At 51.5% G+C, this 27,691-nt stretch overlaps 1 protein-coding gene across 7 annotated transcripts in view; it reads right to left on the reverse strand.

Moving 5' to 3' along the window:
* PAK4 (p21 protein (Cdc42/Rac)-activated kinase 4) overlaps positions 1–27,691 on the reverse strand; it is a 66,882-nt gene that overhangs the window by 21,375 nt on the left and 17,816 nt on the right. For 4 of the 7 annotated variants that reach the window (XR_001360562.1, XM_014533140.1, XM_014533136.1 and 1 more), the window contains exons 2-5: positions 5,965–6,038; positions 3,949–4,206; positions 349–810; positions 1–138 (exon numbers count right to left, since the gene is read on the reverse strand). Coding sequence is in view for 6 of the 7 variants with exons in the window: in XM_014533140.1 (XP_014388626.1) it covers positions 1–138; positions 349–810; positions 3,949–4,152 (804 nt within the window). In the remaining variant the exon portion in view is untranslated. Of the gene's footprint in view, positions 139–348; positions 811–3,948; positions 4,207–5,964; positions 6,039–15,136; positions 15,349–27,691 lie in introns of those variants that run through there. The other 3 variants (XM_014533137.1, XM_014533139.1, XM_014533141.1) reach the window with 3 other exon arrangements.

The following is a 27,691-nucleotide window of genomic DNA, read 5'->3' on the forward strand; positions in this document are numbered from 1 at the left end:
GGGCTCGGAGGCATGGGGGCCCAGCACTCCAGGGCTGGGGGGGCCCCGAGCTCGGGTGGGAGGCCGGGAGGAAGAGGACTGGGGGACAGCCAGGGCCCCCACTGATGGCCCATTGGGGGCCATGTTGTGAGGCTCCCCCTGAAACAGAAAGGAGAGGAGGCTGTCAGTGGAGGGAACAGGGGCCAGCTCTGCTCTCCTGAGCAGGACAGGGGCCCGGCTGTGGCACAGACACATGGTGTCAGGATGGAGATGCACAGTGGGCTGGGCACAGGTTGGAGTGGGTGGGTGGGGATAGGAAAAGCTTTGGGGAAGGAGACATACGGGGTCTTGGGGTGGGGGATCAGTTACCTGGGTGCCCCGGGATGGATGATCCGTGTCGGCCCGCGGGTATGTGTTAAAGGGCCGGCCAGCAGCCACTTTCGTCCCACTGGCCACACCAGCAGGCTGGGGGGTGCTGACGTCAGGCCCAGAGAGGGGTCGCTTGTCCCGGGAGGATTCCTGGGGCCCCCCTGAGCCCTCCCTGGAAGACTTTGGCTTCTTCTCCGGCCCCACCCGCCGCTTGTCACCACTGCTGCCACTCCCCTCACGGTGACCAGCAACCCGGCTTTGGCTGCCCGCCTTCTCTGGGCCCCCTCTGGCTATGGCAGCCTGCTCCGAGGGCATCCCATTTTCTTGGCGGGCACGAGTGGGTGGCGGCGGCGGGCTGTCTCTCCTCAGGGAATTGGAGCGTGTCACTGACATGTTCTCAAACTCGTCCAGTAGCAGCGTGAGGGCCCCATCCTTGGCACCTTTGCTGCCCCGCACGATGGTCTGGGGTCCAGGATCCAGGGCAGTGGTGGGAGAGGGGCCGGGCAAGTAGGAGGGGGACAAAGGATATGTAACCAACACACAAGGACAGGACAATACAACACACACAGAGACAAGACAGAGACAAATGAAGAAATGCTATGGGTGATGATGGGGCTGGGCAGATGGGGGCAGCACCAGGGAGGCCCCGCAGCACCCTTCCCCCACCCCCACACAGAGAAGTCAGTTGCAGGGGGAGGGCTTCAGGAGTAACCTCCCCTCAGTCAGGCTGCCTCCGCCCCACCCCCAGCCGGAAGCTAGCTGAAGCACCCTCCTGCCTCCTGCTCTCCTGGCTTGGGGGGGGGGGGGGCCTGTGGGTGAAGGGGGAGGGCAGAGGCCACACCACTCCATAATCAGCCTTGGAGAGCTGCAAATTACAGGATGCTGGGGCCAGGGCACAGCTTGGTGCTTCCTCCCCTGCAGCCTGCCAGTGTTGTTAACCCCAAAAACACATTCTCTGTTCCCCTGGAAGCCAAGGGTTGGGTATAGGGAGAGTCAAAAAGGATTGGGCCCAACATAGAGGGAAAGAGTACCCCAGGAGCGGGGATGGCAATGAGAATGCCGATGGGGGATGGGTGGAGCGTGTGTCCCAAATCCACCCAGTGCTCACCCTCTCCGTGGGCACCACCCTCATCCAGGTCCTGGCTCCCTCTTTGAGAAACAGTCTCCAGGGTTCCCTGTCCCCCACTTAGCTCCAGGCACATGGGCCTCACTGCTCCTCAAGTACAAAGGCAGCTCCTACCTCAGGGCCTTTGCACTGGCTGTTCATTCTGCCTGGAACATCTTCCCCCAAGTATGCCATGGCTCCCTCCCTCCTCTCCTCAGGTCTTTGCTGGAAACTCAGCTTCTCAGAGGGAGGCTTTTGCTGAGCAGCCATCTAAAATGCCAGCCCCTAACACTCCCTGACCCTCTTCCCTGCCTTTTCTTTAGAGCACTTAAAACCAGTGGAGCCCTAGCTGGGTTGGCTCAGGAGATAGAGCATCGGCCTGCGAACTGAAGGGTCCGGGTTCAATTCCGGTTAAGGGCGCATGCCCAGGTTGCGAGCTCGATCCCCAGCAGGGGGCGTGTAGGAGACAGCTGATCAATGATTCTCTCTCACCACTGATGTTTCTATCTCTCCCTCTCCCTTCCTCTCTGAAATCAATACAATATATTTATTAAAAAAATAAAGTACATAAAACCAGTGGATATAAACACACCTACAGCTCCCCAGGTGCAATGTGTGTGCGAGCAGCGATTGGGTCTTCCTGTTTCTGCTCTTGCTAAATGTGAACACCTAGAGCAGTGTGGGTCTGCAGAAGGCACTCAATAAACATTTGCTGAACCGTGAGGGAGTGAGGGGAGCTGAGTGGAGGCTGTGGAAAGCAGAGAATATGGCCCCCACTTCTGTGCTGTCAACCACGGACACACAGGGACATGGGCCCAGGGCTGCCAGATAGCCCAAAGTCAGAATTGCCTCTACTGTGCAGAAAACACTGATCCCACAAAACCCACCTATGGGGCTTGCCCCTGCCTCTGCTGGGCCTTGGCTGCCAGCCCGGAAGCCTGGCAGACAGCTGGTCAGGCTTTAGGGTCAGAAGTGCCTGGGGGAGGGAGGAAGGGCCTGGGAGGACTGGGCAGCAAACATACAGGGGCCCCAGGACAGTGCTAGCCTGTGTGGCACCTTTGTGTGAATTAAGACAAGGTGCCTCTTCTTCCTGGTGGCCCAGGTGGGGCCTGTACCTCAGAGGAGCCAGTGCCCTGCCTCTGGAGGCAGCTACCACTCAGCCTCAGCTGATCAGTCAGGAGAAGCCAGAAACAGAAGTTTGGACATGAAATCTCTCACTTTATAAGAGGTGACAAACAATTCAAAATATTCAGAAGCATCCTGCGTGGGACACAGGAACACTTCAGTGGGCCCCCAGACTGAGACCCTGGTGGGAGAGTGTCCACACTTGTGTCTACACCCACCTCACTGACCTGGGGCCTCCTCCTGCCAGGCTGGGTTGGGCAACTGGAGAGGATGAGTCATCTGCAAGCCTGGTCCCGGGCGCTGAGCCTGCTACACCCACCTCCACTCCTGGAACAGCCCTGATTCGTTCCCCTGGCCCGAGGCCCTTCCTGTTCCCACTGCCCTTGGGATAAAGTCCATGCCACCAGGCCGGCCTCACTGCAGGCCATGCCAGAGCACCTGAACCATGGAGGCAGGAAAGGGATTAAGAGCATGAGCCTTTTGCCCTGACTGGTTTGGCTCAGTGGATAGAGCGTCGGCCTGTGGACTGAAGGGTCCCAGGTTCAATTCCAGTCAAGGGCATGTACCTTGGTGCGGTTGCGGGGACATCCCCAGTGGGGGGTGTGCAGGAGGCGGCTGATCAATGTTTCTCTCTCATCGATGTTTCTAACTCTCTATCCCTCTCCCTTCCTCTCTGTAAAAAAATCAATAAAAAAATATATTTTTAAAAAAGAGCATGATGAACCAATCCCAGCTCTGCTCGTTTGCTGGCAATCCCAAGCCCCAATCCCCAAGGTTCACACGGGCCTCTTCCTCCACTAGAAGCCCTGCTGCTCACCATCTGCCCAGGACTCCTCCTCTTCCTCAGTCCTCAGGGCTTAGCTCAGGTGTCCCCTCTGAGAAGTGGGTCTGAACCCCAGGCCTGGATCAGGCCTCTTCTCTGGGCTTCCCCAGCCCAGCCCTGACCACTTAAGGGGGCTCACCATCTGGGAATAGGTCTGCCCTCCCCCCTCACCCCCCACTGCCATGGGAGCTCTGTAAAGACCCAAGGACAAGTTATGGATGGCACTGGGGTCAGGAACAGAGCTCTAGATGTGAGGCTCTGGGAGAGCACAGCTTAGGAGCTGGTATGAAGGGACTGTTGGAGGGATCAAGGTAAGTGTGGGGTTCTCAGGGCTGGAGGCTAGGTAAGGCGTCAGTGGGTAAAGGGGTGGATGAAAGGGCAGCACTGGGGGTGAGGATGAGTGTGGAGGGTTGGGGCGTGTATTTGGAAGTCATAAAGGATGGGGGTCAGCGAGGAGATGTTGGCCAAAGGGTCAAGTGTGGGGTTAAGGATTGGGGTCCCTCTGTGGGGTTGGCGAGGGTCAGGCAAGGTGGGGGTGCCAGTATACCTTGGGGGCCTCATGCCGGATGGAAGTGATGCAGGCAGGGTCGATGAGGGGCTTGGGCCGACGAGCTGACTCCTCGATCAGGCTCTGCCATTGGCGGGGCAGCCCCGTGAACTTCTGCTCATGCTGGTCGAAGCCAGTGTGCACGCGGTGCTCGAAGTTGGATGGTGCCGAGATCTCTACCCGCTTCTTCTTCTTCCCAAACATGGCGCCAAGGCTCTTAGTACCAGGAGGGCGCAGACGTGGGCTCCTGCGGCAGGCCTGGAGGAGGGGGCCACTCACCAGAACCTGCCCGTTTCTCCCTGCTTCTCTGGTCCTGCCATCTCACTCAGGGGGGAAGCCAAGTCGTCCCTATGATCCACCCCACATGGCCTGCCCATCACCTCTCGGCTTGTATCTCCCCTTGCTCACACTGGCTTTTTAACCTCAGGGCCTTCCCCAGTATCCATACATGGCTCCCTCCCTCCCCTCTTGCCCCCTTCATGGGATACTCTTCCCCAGTATCCATACATGGCTCCCTCCCTCCCCTCCTTCAGGTCTCAGAGTCCTTGGTGAATCCTTTCCTGACTACCCCAAGTAAAAGAGGCCCACGCTCCATTTCATAGCACGTTTAATTTCTAGAAATTGTGCTGTTTATTCCTGTGTTTACTAGTTTAGCGTCTACAGCCCCATCACTAGAGTATCAGTGCTGTAGGCCAGGTCTCCTCTGCCCAGGCTCCCTATGTCCCACCCCCATGCGTGGCACAGTGTCTGGCACACAGTGTGCTCATGACCGTTCCTAACGGCCTGGTCACAACCATCACGCTTTCCCAGCCTAGACTCTGGGCCAGGAACACTACACCCCTCTGGTTACTTGTTCAACAAATGGTCACTGAGCCTCGCCATGCCTAGGCAGCCTGCTGCTCCACTCCCGCTCCACGGAGGAGGAGACTGCAGCCCAGAGGAGGGAAGCTCCTCACCAAGATCACACATTTGGGAAGACCCACATCATAACAGATACTCACAGACAACACAGTCCCTGTTTTTAGGGTGTGGGGTCTCCAGTCAGGTATTCAGAATAGTACCAGGCACAGTGTAAATGAAAGTTGATTAAAAAAACCTGGCTGGTTTGGCTCATTAGATAGAGCATCAGCCTGTAGACTGAAGGGTCCTGGGTTCGATTCCAGTCAACAGCACATGCCCAGGTTGTGGGCTCCATCCCCAGTAGGGGACATGCAGGAGGCAGCCGATCAATGATTCTCTCTCATCACTGATGTTTCTCTCTCTCTTGCCCCTCTCCCTTCCTCTCTGAAATCAATAAAATATAGTGTGTATATATATATATACTCTGAAATCATAGTGTGTATATATATATATATATATATATAGTGTGTGTGTGTGTGTATATATATTTAAAAACAAACAAACAAACAAAGGAGACAGCCCTAGCCAGTTGGCTCAGTGGACAGAGGGTAGGCCTCTGGACTGAAGGGTCCCAGGTTTAATTCCAGTCAAGGGTACATACCTCGGTTGTGGGCTCGATCTCCAGCCCTGGTTGGGGCGTATGCAGGAGGCAACCAATCAATGTGTCTCCCTGTCTCTCTCACATGGTATTTCTCCCTTTCTGTCTCTCCTCCTCCCTTCCACTCTCTCTAAAAATCAATGGGAAAATATCCTTGGGTGAGGATTAACAAACAAACAAAACATCCAAAGGGGCCAAAGGGGAGACACCTGATGGTGGAGTCCCACAGGGAGACCAGAGAAATAATGGGAAGGAGCAAGATGCCCAGAGAGTAAAACTCTCTCTGCCACTTGCTCTGTGTGACCTTGGGTAAGTGACTTCACTTCTCTGTGCTTAGACCAACCTCCTTAGGACTGCTGTGAGAATTAAATGAGTTAATACAAACAGAGCTGGGCACAGAAGGAGGGCCTGTCCTCATTTACGATGTTGATGGTTAGGATTACTTCTAGCAGTGCCTGAGGGAGGGGGACTCAGGTCTGGCTCCCCTGTCCCACACCCGAGCCCCGGAGCCCACAGACCTGGTGTGACACTGGCTGTGCTAGAAGTGCCCTTGGGCAGGTGCCATCTCCTCTTGGGGCTTCGGGTTACTCATCTGTAAAACGGGAACAAAACGTCTTTTACTCATCCATTCATTTATTCACCCACTCATTCAGTAATAACTCCTTCCTTTGTGCCCAGCCTGTGCTGGTTGGTATTAGGGACACAGCGGTGATAGAGACAGCTTCTGACAGCCCAGAGTGGCAGGGACTGGGTCAGGGAGCACCAGACCCAGATGGAGGAATGGCAGGGTGGAAATAAGGGAGGATTCCCAGAGGAGGTGCTTGTGAGCTTATATCTAAGGATGAGAGGAAACACCCAGGTGGGGATTTTGTCTGGTTCATGGCTAGCTTCCCAGTGCCTGGCACAGGGTCAGTCACAAGCTCAGTGAGTCTTATGACCTATGAAGACGCTCAGAAGCATGTCTGGGATGTGGCCTCTTCAGCCCCTGGCTCTCCTCCCATGAGAGAGCTGCTCCTTTCCTGTGGGAGCAGCTCTGTAAGGTGAGGCCAAATAGGCTGCCACCCCTTGCTCAGAGGAAGGACCATCAATGGGCAGCCTCCAGGAGAACCGGTTTGGCAGTGGAGGGAGGTGGGCAGGAACCCAGCAGCTAACCTGTCTCAACTGGTCTGGGCCTCTTGGCCAGCAGGTGGCCAGAATCAGATCTGGGCCGAGCTCCCCCAGCCAGGGCACTGTCCTCCATGCTCCAGGGACCCTAGCTGTCTAGATATGGGGTGGGACAGCCCTGGTCAGGGAGGGGGTCTCTTTGCTTCTGCCTCTGCCTCTGCCTCAGCCCCTTCTATAGCCCCAACCAAACCAGGAGCCCCTTCAGTGTCTCCCCCATTCCAGGCCTCTGAACACTGTCCAGCCCTCCCTCCCAGACTCCCATTGGTGACCCTGACCCACACTACACCCTACACCCGACCCTCTCCCATCTTCCCTGCTCTGTCACCCCAGATCTTTGCCCTATATCCTATCACCTCTGCACTGTCTTCCCAGCTGTAACCCCCTTTGGCCCCAGACCTAGCCTCATTTTTCCCCTTGGCCTTTCTCACTCTTTGCTCTGCCCATCCTCCATCTCCCAGCCTAGGCCTCACAGGAGAGGGTTAGCCACATGACCCCTTACTAACCGAGGAGAGGGAGCTCAGGATCCAGATGGGTGGGCAGGCAGCAGCCTGGCACATGGGGCAGCCAACCCAGAACACCCACCTATAAACCGCCAAGCCACCGCTGCACAGTGCAGCAGTGACCCCACAGGGGAAGGGGGTAGAGGGGCACACCTCCGGATATTTGCCTGGGGCCACCCCTTCCCTCTGGCACCACATGGAGGGCAGGACAAACAGAGGAACTGACCATGTTTATAATGATCAGGCGGCGGGAGCCCCACCCTGGGGCCGCTCCAAGCACAGCTGGCTCCTTTACCACGCCCCGCTTCCCACTAAGTCCCCAAGCTCCTGACCTTATGGGGGCCTCAGAAGAAAAAGGAGAGGAGCTGCCACTTAAAGGTAGGGGCCTGCACCAGGAATGGGGGATGCTGGGATTCCCAGACAAGCTTGGAACTTAGGAGTCAGTCAGCCCAGGGCCCAAACCCGGGCTCTATTGCTACACACTGTGCCACTTCATTTTCTGTGCCCGTGAAACAGCATGAGCCAACCCACCTTGGGAGCTCACTGTGTGGCCCTGCACTGGCAGCTCAGCCACTCTGTGCCTCAGTTTCCTCCTGTAAAAGTGGGCTATGACAGCTCCTGGAGTTCTATAAGGAGTCACAGAGAGCATAGGCACTGATGGCCAGGCCCCTAGGAACTGCACATAGGAAGGAAGTGTGCCCTTTAGAGAGGCCACCCACACTTACTGCGCACCTGCTGGGTTCTAGCCCCTCTTCTAAGCACTCAACCCAGAGTCCCTCATTTATTTTTTTTAAATATATTTTATTGATTTTTTACAGAGAGGAAGGGATAGGGATAGAGAGTTAGAAACATCGATGAGAGAGAAACATCGATCAGCTGCCACCTGCACACCCCCTACTGGGGATGTGCCCGCAACCAAGGTACATGCCCTTGACCGGAATCGAACCTGGGACCCTTTAGTCCGCAGGCCAACGTTCTATCCACTGAGCCAAAGTGGTTAGGGCCAGAGTCCCTCATTTAATCTGCACACCTGACCCAGGCTACAGACCTGACCCCGGTTACAGGTGAAAAAACAAAAGACAATAAAACACAAGGCATAGAGAGGATGAGGACATACCCCCTCGCCAGGTTACACAGTTTAGTAGCAGCGTGGACATGAGATTTCAGGCCTGTCCAACCCAGTTCTCGAAATTAGCAGCAGCTGCTTCTTGGGAGATTTTTATGTGCTGGGCCCTGCTTGATGCTCTCTGTGCCTAATCCCACTCCATCCTCATAGTAACCTCTGAGAGAGGCACTCTTATTATCCCCAATTCACAGATGGGGACCCCGAGGTTCAGAGATGAGCCCCTTGTCCAGGGCACCCAGGCTTTGAACCCAGAGAGTTGGACACCAAAGTCCAAGCTCTTAGCTGCCTATTCTGCCCCTGAGGATTGCAGCCATGCTATTTTGTAAATTAATTTTTACATGTTTTTATTGATTTTTAGAGAGAGAGGAAGGGCGAGGGATAGAGAGATAGAAACATTGATGAGAGAGAAATATTGTCCAGCTGCCTCCTGTACACCCCCTGTTGAGGATTGAGCCTGCAACCTGGGCATGTGCCCTGACCGGGAATCGAATCAGTGAACTCTTGGTTCATGGGTCAATGTTCAACCACTGAGGTATACCAGCCAGGCTGCAGCCATGCTATCATCATCATCATTATCATCTTGTGGTAGGTCCTGGCATCCTCCCCTCTCCCCACCAACATCTTGTCCTTCTTCTCCTGCCCTGAACCTTTCTCAGGGGGAGGGTCCCTACTTCCTATCTGACCTGTCTGGCCCTGGCCCCCAGGGATAGCAAGAGGCAGCACAAGTGGGGCAGCTGCCTCCCCTCCCCCGTGATTCCTTATCCCCTTTCCCACAGGCCTTTGGTGTGACAGGCTGCAGCGGAAAAGGTGTCTGAAAGCCAGTCCCTACCACCACATGTGGCTCGCTGAGGCTCAGCCCCAGTATTTACACTCCCATCAACACCAGAGGACCTCACAACCCTGCACAGATGCTGATGCTGAGCTCACAATCTCAGTGAAGTGGTTATTCTCATGCCCATTTTGAAGATGTGGAAACTGAGGCTCACAAAGTGAAATCCTGCACTAAGGGCATCCAGCAGAACTGAGGTTGGGAGACAGTCCTAGTCACTCCAGAGTCAACATCCTTAAATCCTACTTTGGCCCACAAAGACTCCTCCCGGTAACCCACAAGGCCCATCACTTCTCCCCTTTGTCCTTCTTCACACCCCCTTGCTCACTCTACCCCAGCTACATGGGCTTCCTCACTATTCTTCACACCCTAGAAATGCTCCCACCTCAGGGCCTTTGCACTGGTGGTTGCTACCTGCTGGAACTTACTTCTCACTGATTTGCACATGGCTCTCTCTCTCCTTCCCTCCACCCACATCTCTGCTCAAATGTCCCTGTTCCTGTCCTGTCACTCTCTATGCCCCCTTTCTTTGCTTTGTTTTTCCTCATTGCATTTCCATACATTGTGTGTGTGTGTGTGTGTGTGTGTGTGTGTGTGTGTAATTCTTCAGTGTCTGTCTCACCTACTAGACTGTCTGCTCCATGAGAGCAGGGCCTGTCATCCAATTGCTCCCCACTGTACCCCAATGCCTGCAACATGGTTGGGCCCACAGATTCATCTGTACCCACTACATTACTTTCCTGTTCTCGTGTCTCAGCCTCTGCACAGGCAGACTATGACACTGGCAGAGAAAGCCCTGGAGCCCAGAGGCAGAGGGTGAACCAGTGCGCTCAGACAGAATGAAGAGGACAGCATGAAGCCCGCAGCCACCAGCCAGGACACAGACCCCTCTGAAGTCCAGTGTTTGATCCCAAGAATGCAGACACATTTTTGCATCCTACTCTAAAATGTTTGTTTCAATTTTAAAAAATCTTTTCAATTACATCATTTCTCATGTGGAACAGGCAGTTTTCAACCTGTCCTACCAAAAGTTTCAGGTTTTCCAGTCACACTGGCTTGTTCTACCCTCTGACCTTTCATGAGAGGAAACAGGCAGAAGAGCAAGAGCCACTGTGTGACAAAGCTGTCTGGGTGTGTGTGCGCACCTCCTACTCCCTCCCCGCTGCAGGCTCTGTATAAAGCTGCTCCCCTGGTAGTGAAGGGAGCTGACCCAGCTGGAACCCAGGGGCCCAGGGGCAGAGAGGGGATGTGACTGGGATCACAACATCTTCACCAAACTGAAACCCAAACCAGGAAGGGGACTATGAAGTACTCACTGTCCCCAGCTGCACTCAGGGCTTCCACCACTGGCTCCTGCTCACCCTTCTGCCGTGATCTTTACCTACCAGCTCCAGGAAACCTCTCCCTACCTCAGTTTACTGCCTACCTCTCTGGGCTGTGTTCTGACAATGGAGGGAAAAGCCAGTTTACCTTCTAGCTGACAGCAAGCTCCTCACTGCCCCTCTTAACATCCCATGCCATTCCCACCTCCCCACCCTTCCTCAGCTCTTGCTGTCCCCCATCCAAATCACTCAAGCTTCTCCCCATGAGCCTAGTTCCTCCAAGAAATCCTCACATACCTGTGACTGACACATGCCCCCCTCCTTGTCAAACACCTACTCTACCCACAATGACCCCATGACACTCACGAACCCACTATCCAAACATCACTGTCTACTAAGAGCTGATATCTACCAGGCAAGGCAGGGCCGACAGCAGTGGCCTGAACAGCCAGAAACATCCCTGCCCCGACAGAGCTCACCGTTTAGGGGTAAGGAGACTGTCAACAGATGAGATAAATCCGAAAAACAGCTAATAAGTCAGATAAGTGATGAGAAGAAAATGAAATGGATCAGGAGGGTAAGGGGAGGTTAGAATTTTCAATGAGGTCTGGGAGGGCCTTGCTGAGAAGGTGACACTTGAGGAGGGACCTGAATAGGGAGGGAAGGGGGAGCCATGTGGGTACCTGGAGGAGAGCACTGGGCAGCAAGAACAGCCAGGGCAAATGTCCTGAGGTAGGAACATGCCTGATATGGACAAAGAGTAGAAGTCAGACTAAGTCAGTCAAAGAGTAGAAGTCAGTCTAAGTGGCTGGGGCCTGGGCAGCGAGAGAGCACGTGATGAAAGAGGAGGGCAGGCAGGCGGTGGGGGCAGATTGAGTAGGAACTTGTGAACCACGGGGGAGGACACTGGCTTTTTCCTGAGTGAGATGGAGGCACAGAAAGATCTGGCAGGGGAGAGACAAGGCCTGACGCTGTGCGAGAAGCACAGACCCTGGAGTTGGGACTGGAGCAGGGAACCGGGGAAGAGGAGGCTTGAGGGTCCAGCGGGAGGCCACATGGGGATGGTGGAAGCGGAAGCAGTGGGCAGGTTCCAGGCTCGCTATAAAGGTCGAGTTGGTAGGACTTGCCAAGGACGGATGATACAACTTTAGTAATAGTTGGAGTGTGAGCTCCCCGGGGGCAGGGGCATGGTCTGGTCTTGCCCATCAACACATCCCGCAAACACCTGGCACATTCTGGCACTTGGTCCACTCTCTGCTGGCCCTTAGTATCACCTAATTTGTTATACGGTTATGAGTGTGTCTATTGTTATCTCCTGTGGCTCCACACAGGTGGGAACCACATTTTGGTTGGTCATGACCGGATCTCAGCACCTAGAACAGGTCACCCCTTAGAGGCAGCTGGGTGGATAGAGAGGACACAGACATGCTTCGATGCTGACTCTGGCCTGAGCCTATGCCAGGCATGCAGACCGGGCCACGATGAGCCTTCCAAATAGTTCCTGGGTGGGTGGGTATGGAGTCCTCTTCCTTCCTGTTTCCCAGACCTGGAAACAGGCCCAGAGAGGGGAAGTCACTGCACGGGGCTGCCCAGCACCAGGTCACAGAAGCGCCCATTCTGACCGAGAGGCCTTGTTGATGCCTCCTCAGCCTCCTGCTTCCCAGTGGCCCTGGCTCTAGCCAGTGCCTCCATTCCAGACAACAGACCCCAGAGGTTTAAGGGATAAGAACCAGGACAGAGACAATTCCATGAGTGATAACCAGAATCAGGATCAGAAAGGCTGCCTTGGTTAGGAGGGAATCTGAAAAAATGTTAAACAAATAAAACTCGACAAGGCCTTCCACCTTGGCTCAAACTGTGACTTAACATGGCACTGCCCAGTGGGCCCTCCAACCTCAGGACCTTGTCTCCTCCCCTCACTTTACTCCAACCACACTGGTGTCTCGTCTTTCGTTTTAGACATAGGAATCTTGTTCCAGCCTTAGGGCCTTTGCACCTACTATTTTCTCTGCCCAGAGCTGCATGGCTCACCCTTTCTTGACATTCAGGTCTTAGTGTAAATAAAACTGCCTCAGAGAGGCCTCCCCTGACCCCCTCTCACAATTTCTCCATGGCTTTTATTACTACCTGGCATCACCTCTCCCCCCAGTACAATGTCGGCTCCCGGAGAACAGGGGCCTTTGTCTTGTTCTTGCTGTGTCCCTGCCATCCAGAGTAGGACCCGAGCACACAGTAGGCACTCAGTAAATATCAGTGGACAAGGAGTGATGCCCTTGCCAGTGTGATGAGTCCAGACCCTGAGGAGAGGCAGGGAAGGGTGTTGGGGGCAGAGGGCAGATAGGAGCCCCAAGGCCCATCCCACACTGTCTGGAAGTCTGACCTGATGCCTGAGAAGAAACTGGGGCCCAAGTCCTAGTGAAGCTGGCTATTTAGTAAATAACCAGGTGTGTGTCCCAAACACAAGAAGCACCCATTGGGAGTCCATCCCAGGTCCTCCCCACCACAGGGAGGCCTGCCCCAGCCATGTGGCCTAAGCTGGAAATCTGAGGAAGGGGGCAGCATATTTGGGCTACAGACAAGAGGCAAGTCATAGAGTGGAGGATGCTGCTGGAAATCCATGAGTCTCCCCCAGCGGGTGAAAGCCCACAGAAGCACATAGATCTATCTGGGTTCACCCTGGTCTTGGGAAGCAGAGCCTGGAGTCAGCAGTCTGGGGAGTGAGAAGCAGCCCTGCTCTCTGAATTCTGGCCAGACACAGTGCCATTCTCCCCCACCAGGCCTTCATACAGATTGTGCCAGTACAAGCGCTCAGCAGGCAGTTGGTGGCTAAGAGCAGACTGCCCAGGCTCAGATACCAGCTCCACCACCGCCAAGCTGTGTGTCTCTGAGCAAGTGACTCAACCTCTCTGGGCCTCAATGTCCTCATCTGCAAACGGAGGTGAACAAGTCTCTTATGTCCCAGGAATGTCTAGACAATAGAATGAGATGACATTTAAAAGAGTGCATGGCACCCATGGGTCCTCACTACGTTAGCTGCTGTTATTAATACTTATTGCCATTGTTGTTGCTGCTGCTGCTGCTGCTGAATGAATCAGGGACAAATAAATAAAAGAGGATGCTGGGCAAGTTCCTCTCCTGCCAGAGCAAATGTGCCAGTCTTACTATCTCTGTTAAGTCTTACCTTCTCTAGGGCTGGAGTGGGGGAGTGTAATGGGCGGCCACTGTCTGAGGACACATCTGCCTCTCCCGCTGGACTGGGAGCCTCCAAGAGGACAGGGCTTGGGGCCATCTCAGCCACCCTGTGTGCCCAGCCCTGCCCAGCAAAGGCGGGGAGGGGGGGGGGCACAGCTCTGACTGTGGTTGAATGAAAAGATGCCACTTCCTTTACCCAGCTGGGCCCAGGCTGGTGCTCAGAGGTTCAAGGGAGGCCAGTTAGCTCCTCTGGCAGCCCCAGCCTCGAATACCCCTGCCCTCCTGGCCAGGCACAAGAGGGCACAGACACAAAGGGCTCTGTTGGTATCCCTCTCCCCCCAGAGGTGCCCAGGGTGGGAATGAATGCCACAGCAAACCTGAGTGTGGGTGAGTCCGCAGGGACGGGGAAATCAGATTAGACTTCATTCATTCTTCCCTAAGGCAGGGCAGGAAGGAGGGAGAGGGTACAGGCAGAAAAGAGGCTCTGGAGTCCTCCCAGGTCCCCGGAACTCAAGCCCTCCCCTCCCATGCAACTCCCTGACACACACACACTCCCTAGACACAGAAGCACAGTCATCCACAGAGACCATATCACAGACTCAGCATAAACATCCAGCTACACAACCACAGACGCACAGGAACACACACCATGGTCGTACAGAAAACTCCCTGAGCAGCCAGAACCAGCAGCAGTCATGCCAACTCCACAGAGGCAGCGGCTGTAGAGCCTGAGTATGGGAAGGGACATCACACCCTGAGCCTCAGCTCCTGCCTCTCGGATATGGGCACCCACAGAGCAAGTCCAAAGGAAATGTGAGGCATCATGGGAGAAGGTGGGGGAAGCAGTCTTAAAGTGGGGCTGGCTCAGAGGAAGCTCTCAGCATGGAAGGGTCAGACACTAGGACAGTCACAGCCAGGTCCCTGAAGCACCCATGCACCCAGGACCCCTCCAAACCCACTATAAAGACCCACACACATCCCAGAGGTGCAGGCATTCCTGAAAGAGAGCCACAGACACATGCCAATGGCACAGACGATACAGACCAGGGCCACCAGCCAGAAACACAGGCGCATGCATGCACACACACAATCCCACAGATGCATCATAATGCTGGACTTCCCTAGAAAGGCAGACCCAGGACCCCATACACACACCAGGAACATTCCCCAAGACAGAGTTAGACCACAGACCCACACAAGCCCAGATCCACACACACTATGCAGTGAGTCCCCATGGCAGACCCAGGCACAGCCACGGCCAACTCCAGGGTCAGTCACCTAGAGAGGCACAGCCCCTCAGAACCACCCCATGCAAACCAGACCCCAGGAAGGCGCTCCCACTGACGTGCTCAGGGACCTGAACTGAGACATGTGGTAAGACCCAGCAAAGACACCTGCCACCAACACAGGAACCCTGCTCCTGGGCCCAGTAAAGGTGTGGCCCCTTGATCACATGCTCACACTGGCTCAGGTGACCAGGCAGCAGGACTACCCTCTTCACACCCAGCGCAGCCCTTCCTTATCCTCCCCTCCTGCCTGAGGCCAGGGCCAGCTCACCTCCACCATCCTCTTCCCTGGGTCCTGGGCCATCCTCATTGGGGTGAGGCACAGACAGAGGCTTCCAGCTGGGAGAGCAGGGAGCAGGTACCAAGGGGGCTCCCCTGGCTCTCCGACACACGCACCCACCAAGGAGAGCTGGCTGGGCTTTGTGCCCCAGCCTCCCTGGCAGTGGGTGGTGACGCTGCCCTGCCCTGGCAGAAGTTGAGCTCCCTGTGGCTCCAGCCCACAGGAGGAGGGAGGGGGAGAATGGGAGGGAGAGATAGAGGGAGGCGGAGCTGAGTCTGGAGAGCCTGGGCCACATCACCATCACCACAATGTCCGGCAGAGGGAGGGGTTAGGCAGGGACACAGGCAGAGGAGACTCCAACCACAGCCCTTGCTTCAGAGGGCCAGTACCCCACTAGCACTCCCACACCCCCACCTCGTTCCCCATGGTAGGCTAGATGCCAGGGGTTAGGGAAGCAAGCAGTGCTGCACAGTGCCTAAGAGCAGCTGGCGGGCAGCTAGGTTTGAAACAATGATCCAGGCTGGGGGCAGGACAGAGGGATGGGGCTCTGATATGGAGGGGTGGCTGGAGATCTGGGGCTGGATGTATTCTCTGCTCCCCCCACTTCCAGGCTGTGAGTCCAGCAAGAGCTTCGAGAAAAGACAACGAGGTAGCCTCTCTAGCTCTGCCCCACTCATGCATGAGGACGGGCCTGAGACTTGCAGCCTAACCAGAAGGGGAAGATCCAGTTCATGGTGAAACCCCCACATCGCCATCTCTAGGTGTAGGGCTGAGAGGGAGATATGGATGGTGGGAATGGGGAGAAAGAAAGGGCTGTGCCATGCTGGCTCTGTCTTCCAGGATGTGACTAACCCTCCTGAAAATAAGTGGCTCTACTCTTAGCCTTGACACACATTAAGTCATTTTACCTCACTGCTGCCTTCAATGGACAAGTACTTTATCTGGCCCATTTACATGAGAGGAAACTGAGGCAGGGAAGTTGGGTGCCTGCCACCTGTCCCAGTGCCTGTGCCCTAAACCAGCTTTTCTGAGCAGCAGGCTAACTTGTTCAGAACCCCCATTCCAGAACAGGAGAAAAAGACACTCAGAGAGGGGGATTAAGAAGGGGCCGTGCTGCCCTACCTCACACCCGTTGCCCTTAGATCTCGCTTCCTCTACAAAGCCTTCGCTGGCCCAGGTCAGAGTTCCTGGTGTGCAATTTGTTTGTTTCTGTCTGTCTCACCCATGATAGAGGACTTGGGGGCAGGGGGCAGCTATTAGGTTCATCCCTGTTCACCCTTTGGAGCCTACCACGGGCTGCTCCTGCAGGATGCCCTCCTGACACGCTAGGCTGGGTCAGGTGCCCCCTCTGGGCCTTATCCCAGTGCTACCACTCCCGGCTGTCACTGTCTCTGAATGTCTGTCTCCCCCACTGGTTCACACATGGGCTGAGCTCCTAGCACATACCAGGCAGGCCTGTTGGAGGCCCTGAGAACTCAGCAATGAACAAACTAGACAAAACTCCCTGCCCTGGGCTTCCTCACTGAAGGGTCCTGTGAGTGACAGGGAACGGGTTCGAGTAGGTGGCTGGGTCCAGGACAAATGCCCAGTTGCTGGTGAGCCCAGTGAGAACAGTGAGCAGCCCAGGCAGACAGGGGGACAGAAACCTGAGTCATTCCCATTCCCCTACAGTGGCCAACTCCCACAGGACTCCCATCACTCAGACCAGGAGGGCCTGGAAATCCCTCAAACCCCCTCCTGTCCATCACCTGTTCAGTAAGCCAGAGGCTCCCAGGGCTACAGCAGGGTAGGCAGGGGATCCCAGAAGTCCCAGATCCCAGGCCACTCCCTCCCCCACCAGGGTGGAGCACCTGTCAGGCAGCCACCCAGACATGAGCCAAGGGAGGCGGCTCCTCTAACCTCCCCAAACTGGATAGGCTGGTTTGGGCTCTGGTGGGGGAAGCGAGTAGTGGCCAGCAAAGGGGAGCGAGTTCCTAAGGGGAGGCACAGAGGAGAGAAGGGGAAGGAAGGAAGTAGGGTGCACCAAGCCTCTAGAAGTCTCATTGGAAACAAGAGGTTCTGGTGATAGGCCTCAGGGGCCAGGAGAGGTCATCGAAGATCCTCTCACACTGGAACAGATTTTATTATAAACTTTTTTTTAAAAATATATTTTATTGATTTTTTACAGAGAAGAAGGAAGAGGGACAGAGAGCTAGAAACATCGATGAGAGAGATTGATCAGCTGCCTCCTGCACGCCCCCTACCGGGGATGTGCCCGCAACCAAGGTACATGCCCTTGACCGGAATCGAACCTGGGACCCTTGAGTCCGCAGGCCGACGCTCTATCCACTGAGCCAAACCGGCTCGGCAAACTTTTTAAACATACCTCAAAATAGAGACTAAACCAGTGAACCCCCATAAAATCTACTACTCAGATTCCCAACTATTAACATTCTGACACATTTGGGCTTCATCTCTGCCCTTTCTTTCTTTCCATCTCAGTGTCTGTCTCTTTATAATGCAGACACATGGTTCAAAAGCCAATGGCACCAGAGGGTAAGCAGTGACAGGATGGCCTCCTGCCCTGTCCTAGCTTGGCCCCGGAAACAACCTCTAGTGGGTTTTTTGTCCTTTCTGAGAGAGCCGACAAATGCACGTATGTATGCGGGTACACACTTACACTGACACACCCTTTAAATGGCAGCATACCACATAGACTATTCTGCACCTGCTTTTTTTAAGAACACTTCTTGGTTCTCCTGTGCTGCTGGCACCAGGAGGAGTTCGGCAGCATCTAGTAAAGGTGAAGACACACACTTGGGACCTGGCCAGCGCTCCCCTGGGAGCTACCACGCAAAATTTGGCCCTTGGGCTCCAGGGACACGTATGGGAAGGTTCAAGAAGCACAATCTGAATCTGCCAGAGACTGGGAACAATGCAAATGCTCATCCACAGGAAATGGATAATCAAGTGTGATCTACTGGCTGCATGGAATAGTACACAAGAGTGACAAGGAATGACCATAGCTGCATGTGCACGAATAGCAAAATGATGCTAACAAAACAAGTGAGACATAAAACACATCCTAGGATTTTGTCCAGAAAAAGTCTGAAACCATACAAAATGAAATACACTGTTTAGGGACCTATACAGAGGGGGTAAAACCAAAGAGAAAAGCAAGGCCGTGACTGCCTCGAAAGTCAGGGAAGGGGCTGCCACTGGGGCGGGAGGGCCTGGGGAGGCAGGGGCTATGTAGGTCTTCCCTTTATAATAATTGGTTATGCTATGTCTTTATGCTTTATTCACTTTCCAGCATGTATACTAACAATTTATATTATTTTAAAATGTTATTATATTTACTTATATTATTTATAGTTTATCTATTTTGTTTATTAATAAAAACCTTATTATAACTTAATAGAAAAAATACATACAGTATATCTTAGTCTTTCCATGCCTTGATCTCCGCAAAGCGCAGCCCTGCATGGAAGGGCCAAGGTGCCTTGAACCAGCCACCACCGGTGGTTTCCAGCCTTGGTGGTTTCCAGCCTTGAGCTTTTACAAACAGTGCAGCAATGACAACCACGTACAGATGTCATTTCACAGGTGTGCCTGTGGGTCAAATGTCTAGAAGTGGAACTGCAGGCAAAGCTCAGCACTGCCAAGTTGTCCAGTGTGAGGGCCTCACAACTCCTTGCCAGTCAGATAGGTGAAGTTGTCCCCTCAGCCTAGTTGTCATCTGCTTTTTTCTGCTTAGCAGGCTGCACATACTTTCACAAGAGTCAGAATTCCTTTTCTGCTGAGTATCTCTTCTAAGTCATTGCCTATTTCTCTGCATGGTCAGGGAGAGCTTTGTAAACCTGATGTCCCTCACCTTACTTACTGTGGCCAGCACAGCTAAAGCTACCTCCTCCCCAGGTTCCCCAGGCTCTTGCCACCTCTCGGTCTCATTTCCCAACACACTCCTCCTCCAATCATCAGCTCCAGCAGCATGCAGCTTCCTTCCCACATTCATGGATTCCACCAATAGAAGTCCAATGCGTGTCCACCATGTGCTGCACAGGCTGGGGAGGGGGTGCAGCATGGTCCTTGCCCTGTGGGGCTTAGAGTCAAAAATCACACAAATTAAATGTGAAATTCAGCTGAGACTCACAGGCTGGAGGGACAGGGGTGTGGTGGAGCCAGGCCATGGGTGAGCCAGAGGGCCTGCATTTGGAAGACGTAACTCTGGCTGCCTTGTCTGTGGAGGACGGAACTAAGGGGGCCAGAGAGGTGTGAGGACAAGTGACAAGAGCGCATCACTGCTCCAGCAACTGATGAAGGTAGTCAGGAAGGTTGGACATGAAGAGAGGAGGACAGACAGAGCTATGTCTGCCAAGAAAAAGCAAGGCTCGTTGATGAGGGGACTGAGGACAAGGCAGGTGCCAAGGGTGACTCTGAAGCTGGGTAAACCATAGTGCCATTTTCCACACAAGGGAGCCTGAGAGGAGCTCCAAAACTGCCAGGCCCAGGCCCTAGAACAGCTCCATTTTGAAAAAGATGAATAAAGTGGGAGGACTCACTGTCTCTAATATAAAGGCCTAAAAGACAGCTACAGTAATCAGGAGTGTGGATAAACACATAGATCAGTAACCAGAGAGGACGCAGAAACAGATCCACACAAATATACCTAACATTTTAAAACACTGATATTTTTCACTGTGTTAAAACATACCTAATACTTATCACTTTAGCTGTATGTAACATGGATAATTCCATGGCATTAAATACATTCACAATGTCGTGTAATCACCATCACTGTCTTTACCCAAAACTTTAATGCAAATCCTGTATACATTAAATAATAGCTCCCCATCCTCTCCTCCTCAGCCCCTGGTAAATTCTATTCCATTTTCAGTCTCTATGAATTAGCCTATGCTAGGCAAATTATGTAAATGGATTCTTGCATTATTTCTTTTATGGTTGGCTCATTTCTTTTTTTTCCCTTAATATGTTATTGGTTACAGAGAGAGAAAGGGAGAAGGAGAGAGAGAAACATCAATGATGAGAGAGAATCATTGATCGGCTGCCTCTTTCCTGCACATCCTCTATAGGGGACCGAGCTCGCAACCCAGGAATATGCCCTGACCTGGAATCTAACCATGACTTCCTGGTTCATGGGTTGACACTCAACCATTAAGCCACATGTTTGGCTCATTTCACTTAGGATAATGTTTTCAAAGTCCATTCATATTGGTAGCATATATCAAAATTTCCTTCCTTTTTTTTTTTTTAAAGAATAGTTTTGTTTGTTTTGTTTTTGTATTACTCTTCTCCTGATATTTGTCCGTTGCTTTTAGATAGAGTAGAAAAGAAGGAGGGGTGGAGAGAGAGAGAGAGAGAGAGAGAGGGGAGAGAGAGAGAGAAAGAGAGAGAAAACACCAATGTGAGAGAGACACATTGATTGGTTGCATCCAGCATATGCCCTGACCAGGACAGAGAACAAACTGCAACCAGGTTCATGCCCTTGACTGGGAACTGAACCCGCAACCCTGCAGTGCCCAGGTTGGTGTTCTAACTACTGAAATACCAGCCAAGGCTAAAGAAGAGTTTTTATTGGTTTCTGGAAAGAAACATCAATGTGAGGCCGCAACACTGATAGGATGCTTCCTGTACACCCCCTACTTGGGATTGAAAACCTAGCCCAGCCATGTGCTCTGACCGGAAATGGAACAGGAAACCTCCTGGTGCACAGGATGTCACCCAATTAACTGAGCAAGACCGGCCAGGTCTCCTTCCTTTTACATGACTGAATAATATTCTACAATTTGTGTATCCACGTATTTTATTTCTTTAAGATCTTTATTGTTGGCCCTAACCGGTTTGGCTCAGTGGATAGAGTGTCGGCCTGCAGACTGAAGGGTCCTGGGTTCGATTCCCGTCAAGGGCAGGTACCTTGGTTGCGGGCACATCCCCAGTGGGGAGTATGCAGGAGGCAGCTGATCAATGATTCTCTCTCATCGATGTTTCTAACTCTCTATCCCTCTCCCTTCCTCTCTATGAAAAAATCAATAAAATATATTTTTTAAAAAATTAAAAAAAAGAAAATCTTTATTGTTGAGAGTATTACAGATGTCCCCCTATTTTCCCCCCCTTTGCCTCCCTTCACCCAATTCCTGCCCCGCCCCTTCACCACCTTACTATCTGTGTCTATAGTTAAGGTATTTGGTTAATCTCTTCCTACCACTCTCCACCGCCCCCCCGCCCCTTTTCCTCTGAGATTCGTCAGTCTGTCCAATGCTTCCTCTGACTCTATTTTACTCACCAGTTTATTTTGTTCATTAGATTTCTTGTTCATTTATTTTGATTTTTAGATTCTATTGTTGATAGATATATATTTGTTGCCATTTTATTGTTCATAATTTGTATCTCTTCCTCTTCTTCTCCTTCTTCCTCTTCTTAAAGAATACCCTTCAACATTTCATGTAATACTGGTTTGGTGGTGATGAATTCCTTTAGCTTTTTCTTGTCTGTGAAGATCTTTATCTGACCTTCAATTCTAAACGATAGCTTTGCTGGGTAGAGTAATCTTGTTGATTGCAGCTTGCTATTCATCACTTTGGATATTTCTTGCTACTCCCTTCTGGCCTGCAAAGTTTCTGCTGAGAAATCAGCTGACAAGTTGTATGGGCGCTCCCTTGTAGGTAACTAACTGCTTTTCTCTTGCTGCTTTTAAAATTCTTTGTCTTTAGCCCTTGACATTTTAATTATGTGTCTTGGTGTAGGCTTCTTTGGATTCCTCTTTTTTGGGATTCTCTGTGCTTCCTGGACTTGTAAGTCTATTTCTTTCACCAGGTAGGCAAAGTTTTCTGTCATTATTTCTTCAACTAGGTTTTCAATATCTTGCTCTCTCTCTCTCCGTAATGCGAATGTTGGAACACCTGATGTTGTCCCAGAGGCTCCTTACTCTATCTTCATATTTTTGGATTCTTTTTGTTGTTGTTGTTCTTCTGATTGGGTGTTTTTTGCTTCCTTATATTCCAAATCCTTGATTTGATTCTCGAATCCTCTACTCTACTATTGAATCCCAGTAAGTAATTCCTTATTTCAGTTAGTTTATGCTTTATTTCTGACTGGTCCTTTTTCATGTCCTTGACATTCTAAGATTTTTGAAAGTCTCATGAAGATTCTTGAGCAACCTTATAACCATGGTTTTGAATTCTGTATCCAGTAGTTTGCTTGCTTACATTTCTTTCATTTGTGACATGTTTCTTTGCACATTTTGGCTGCTTCTCTGTGTTTGTTTCTATGTATTAGGTAGAGTTGCTATGTCTCCTGGAATTGGTAGAGTGGCCTTGTGTAGTAGATATCTTGTAGGGCCCATTGGCTCAGCCTCCCCAGTCTTCTGAGCTGGGCACTCTTGGTGCACCCGTGTGGGCTGTGTGCACAGTCTTGTACTTAAGCCTTAACTGCTTTTGGCGACTCTGGGAGGCCAATTAGCTGTGAGGACCAGCTGTGGCTACAGTGGGAGAGCTGCTGTGCAGGAAACACCCCAATGGAGCAGGATTTGCTTCAGTGGGGCTTTGGTGCTCACTGAGTCTGCCCCTTGAGTGCGTCGCTTGTGGATGTGCAGAGTTGTAATCTGCTATGGTCTGAAGCTGCCCACCAGGTGCACTGGCTCTAGGGCCTCCAGGGAGATGCAAAGTCAGCCACTGCCTGGGGCCACCTAACAGGAGCTATAGAAGGATCTACAGATGGCTGCTATTTTCTATTTGTATTGGGCTTGGATGTGCCCAGGCAAGGCCCAGCTGGGAAGTAAGGAAGGCTGGTGCTAGTGCTGGGGTTGGGCCTTTTATTGATAAGTTTGGGGCATGCTGTCACCTCCTGCAGCTTGTTTGAGAGATTTTAGCAAAGGCTGAAGCCTGAGCCAGGACAGGCCATTCATATGGAAAAGCTGCTGCAAACTTGGGCAGGGCTGCAAATTGGTTGGGGCAGGGTGTCAGGGAATACCCATGATACAGCAAACAGTGTGGTCTAGGCTGATGGAGACTCAGATATGGCTGCCAGTCAGCCCTGTGAAAGAGGAGTTTCCAGCACAGGAGCAATGACCCCTGTGAGTAACCCCATCTGGGAGAAAGCCACCCCAAGTTTCTGCCCCAATGCCAGACAACCCACTTCCTCCCCATATGTGTTTGTGTTCCCCAAAGCCACCCGCGCTGGGAGTCCGAGTACGTTTGTGCCCAGCCCTTTAAATGGAACACTTGGGTCTCCAGCAGCCTTGGTGTCACTCAGCCACAAACTACTGTTTTTACAGCCATTGGTGCGGGTACTCCTCTTCCCAGCTCTGGAACCCTGTGCTGGAGGTCTGGTGTGGGTCTGGGACTCCTTGTTCCTCATGGGTGGCCTCCACAAAGATGATCTCCCTCCTGATTAAAAAAAGCGGCACACATGGGTGCCAGTCCTGGTCTGTGCCTCCGCCCCTCCTACCAGTCTCAATGTGCTTTCTTATTTACTTCTCTAGTTGTAGGACTTCCATTCAGTCAGCTTTCAGGTGGTTCTGAACGATGGTTGTTTAGTATTTTAGTTGTAATTTTCATGTGGTTGTGAGAGGCAATGAGTACAGGCATTTACCTATGCCGCCATCTTGATTCTTCTGTGTATTCATTTATTTGTTAATAGACACTTAAACCTTTTACTTTTTAGCTACTGTGAATAATGCAACTATGAACACTGGTATACAAATATCTGTCCAAGTCTTTTGGACTTATACCTAGGATTGGAATTGCTATGGTAGTTCTGTATTTAACCTTTTAAGAAATGACTGAACTGTCTTCCACAGTGGCTGCTCCATTTAATATCCCTACCAGCACTGCATGGTAGGAATATTACATCCTCACCAATATTTGTTATTTTCCTATTTTTAAAATAATAGCCATCTTGGTAGGTGTAAACGGGTATCTTACTCTGGGAATTTATTTTTTTTACAAAGAAGCATAAGCAATTCAATAGAGAAAAGTCAGCATTTTCAACAAATGGTGCTAGAACAACTGGATATCCATATGCAATAAATAAATAAATAAATAAATAAATAAATAAAGGGACCTTGATCCAAACCTTACAATTTGCACAAATATTAATTCATTAAGGATCATAGAGCTAAATGTAAAATGTTAAAAGTATAAAACTTTTAGACAACAAATAGGCGAATCTTCAGAATCTAGGGCTAGGTGCAGAGTTCTTAAACATGACACCAAAAGCAAGATCCATAACAGGAAAATTTAATCAATTACACCTCATCAAAATTAAAAATGTCTGTTTTGCAAAAGCCCATGTGAAGAGGACAAAAAACTAAAGACTGGGAGAAAACATTTACAAACTCCTTATCTGGCAAAGGAGTAATATCTAGAAGAGACAAAGAACTCTCAAAACTTAGTTTGAAAAACACACAAAAAACCCCAAACAATCCAATTAACAAATGGACAGAAGACAGGAAGAGACACTTCACCAAAGAGGATGCACAGATGACAGATAAGCACCTGAAAGGGTTTTCAACATCATTAGCCATTAGAGAAATACAAGTCAAAGCCACAGTGAGTTATGATTACACACCTATTATACCAGCTAAAGTGAAAAATAGTGACAACAACAAATGCTGGTGGGGATGCAGAGAAACTGGATCGCCCATGCATTGCATTGCTGGTGGGGATGTAAGATGGTGCAGCCACGCTGGAAAACAATGTGGCAGTTTCTTTAAACATGCAGCTACCATACTACCCAGCAGCTGCACTTCTGGGTATTTGTCCCAGAGAAATGAAAATTTACATTCACACATAATCCTGTATGAGGCTGTTTATAGAAGCTTTATTTGTCATCACCCTAAACCAGCCGTGGGCAAACTACGGCCCGCGGGCCGGATCTGGCCCGTTTGAAATGAATAAAACTAAAAAAAAAAAAAAAAACCGTACCCTTTTATGTAATGATGTTTACTTTGAATTTATATTAGTTCACACAAACACTCCATCCATGCTTTTGTGCCAGCCCTCCGGTCCAGTTTAAGAACCCATTGTGGCCCTCGAGTCAAAAAGTTTGCCCACCCCTGCCCTAAACTATAAACAACCCAGATGTCCTTCAATGGGTGAACGGTTAAACAAACTGTGGTACATTCATATCAAGGGAATGAATTCAGGTACTTATCTCGAGAATATACTTAGTGAAAAAAAGTCAACCCCAAAAGGTTACATATAGCATGATTCCATTTATATAACACTAAGGGCCCAATGCACAAATTCGTACACCTTGAAAGAAACTGTGGGCCGCGAGGCTGTGGTGGGCAGAGGGCGGGTCTTGGCCCATCCTCTGTGCCCCTGCCCGGCCCCCAGTCCCGTCTGCCGGCAGCTCTGCTCCCACCACCGCTGCTCCCACACACTGACGGTGCAGAATGATTGGGCCGGCACCAGTAGTGGGTGTGAGTGGGGCCGGCGCCATCAGTGGGTGTGAGCGGTGGCTGCTGCCCTGATCGCCCCTTGGGAGCAGGGGGAGGAGGAGAAGCCCTCAGGGGCGATCGGGGCTGGCAGCCGCTGCTCACATCCGCTGATGACGCCAAGCAATCGGGGCCGGGGCCAGCGCCAGGCGCCAGCAGCGGGTGTGAGCAGCGGCTCTGGCACTGGCAACAGGTGCAAGTGCCGGGCGGGACCGCAGTGCATGGAGGCAAAGGATTTTCAGTAACCACCAGAGGCTCGCCCCAATGACAGCGACAGGTGCCCTGCCTTTTTCTGGCACTCCTGCTCACCTGCTCCACTATCCTGCTGCGGCCAATGCCCACCATGTTCTGCGTGCACCCCCTGGTGGTCAGCATATGTCATAGCAACCAGTTGTTCCGCTGTTCGGTCTATTTGCATATTAGGGTTTTATATATATACTAGAGGCCTGGTGCATGATTCATGCACCAGTGGGATCCCTCGGCCTGGCCTGCACCCTCTCGCAATCTGGGACCCCTCGGGGGGTGTCAAATGGCTGGTTTCTGCTGGATCCCTGCAGGCCAGGCTGAGGGACCCCACCGGTGCACGAATCCATGCACCAGGCCTCTAGTATACATATAAGATCTTTGGTTAGTCTCTTTCCGCCCTCTCCCCTCCCCCGTTCCCTCTGAGATTCATCAGTCTGTTCCATGTTTCCATGTCTGTGCGTTGAGCATCTGCCCCCTGGTGGTCAGTGTGCATCATAGCTACAGGTCAAATGGTCACTTAGGCTTTTATATAGATAGATAGATAGATTCTTGAAATGACAGAATTATAAAAACGGGGAATAGGGTTGCCAGGAGTTAGGGACGGGCCAGGGAGGGGATGTAGCTATAAAAAGGCATCATGAGGAATCTTTGTGATAAAATGTTCTGTATTTTGACCATATCCACATCAATATCCAGGTTGTGTTCTTGTACTAACTATAGACTTGCCAAATGTTACCATTGGGAAAACTGGGTAAAGGGCACAAGGGCTCTCTCTGAATTATTTCTTACAACTGCATGTGAATCAACAATTAACTCAAAATTTTTAATTAAAAATAATTTTATTAAAAATGCCAGCCCCTTTCCCAACTTTTAGCCTTTGAATATGCTGTTCATGCTACTTAAAACAGCCTTCCACACACTAACTTCTGTTCCTCTTCCAGCCAGTAGCTCAGATGTCTCCTCCTCCAGGAAGCCTTCCCTGATTTCCTAGGCTAGAGCTGGGACACTCTGGACTGTGCTTTCCCCAAGGTGACTCTAGAACAGGGGTGGGCAAACTTTTTGACTCGAGGGCCACAATGGGTTCTTAAACTGGACCGGAGGGCCGGAACAAAAGCATGGATGGAGTGTTTGTGTGAACTAATATAAATTCAAAGTAAACATCATTACATAAAAGGGTACGGTCTTTTTTTTTTTTTTTTAGTTTTATTCATTTCAAACGGGCCGGATCTGGCCCGTGGGCCGTAGTTTGCCCACGGCTGCTCTAGAATGTCACTGCCTCAAGTTCCATGAGGGTAGGACTTTGGGCTATCAGGCCACCAGCCTGTCTTAGGCATCAGCCAGCCCAGGGATGAACTCAGTGAGTATCTACAAAATGAATGAGTGAATGGCAATAATGACAATAATACTGAGAACTAGGATTCATTAAGAGGTTTCTATGTGCTAGCTCTCTTTTGAGTGCTTTACATAGATGAAATAACCTTTATACAATCTGATTTTATAAATGGGGGAACAGGCCAAAGGGTTAAGGGTGCCACATGCCCAAGGTCACCCAGCTAGTAGATGGCAGAGCCAGGTGGCAAACCCAGGCTTCCAGATCCAGAGCCTTTGATAATAATCTCCAACCCAGAAGGCCTCTCCATGAGCTGCTAGATGAGATCACTAAACAGGGCCCTCAGGAGAAGCCAAAGAGAAGAGACCCTCCCACCATAACCCCCAATCTATTCCCACATGGAGGGAGGGTCTCAGCTTTCTCTGGACAGATCCCAGGTGATAACCCATTCTTACCTTACAGATGCTCAGGGGAAGCCCCTTACACATCAAGGACCTGCAACTGAATTCCATTTGGTGACCTGCAAAGCTAG

Source organism: Myotis brandtii, unplaced genomic scaffold (genome assembly GCF_000412655.1).
Source record: "Myotis brandtii unplaced genomic scaffold, ASM41265v1 scaffold947, whole genome shotgun sequence".
In the NCBI taxonomy this organism is placed as follows: domain Eukaryota; kingdom Metazoa; phylum Chordata; class Mammalia; order Chiroptera; family Vespertilionidae; genus Myotis; species Myotis brandtii.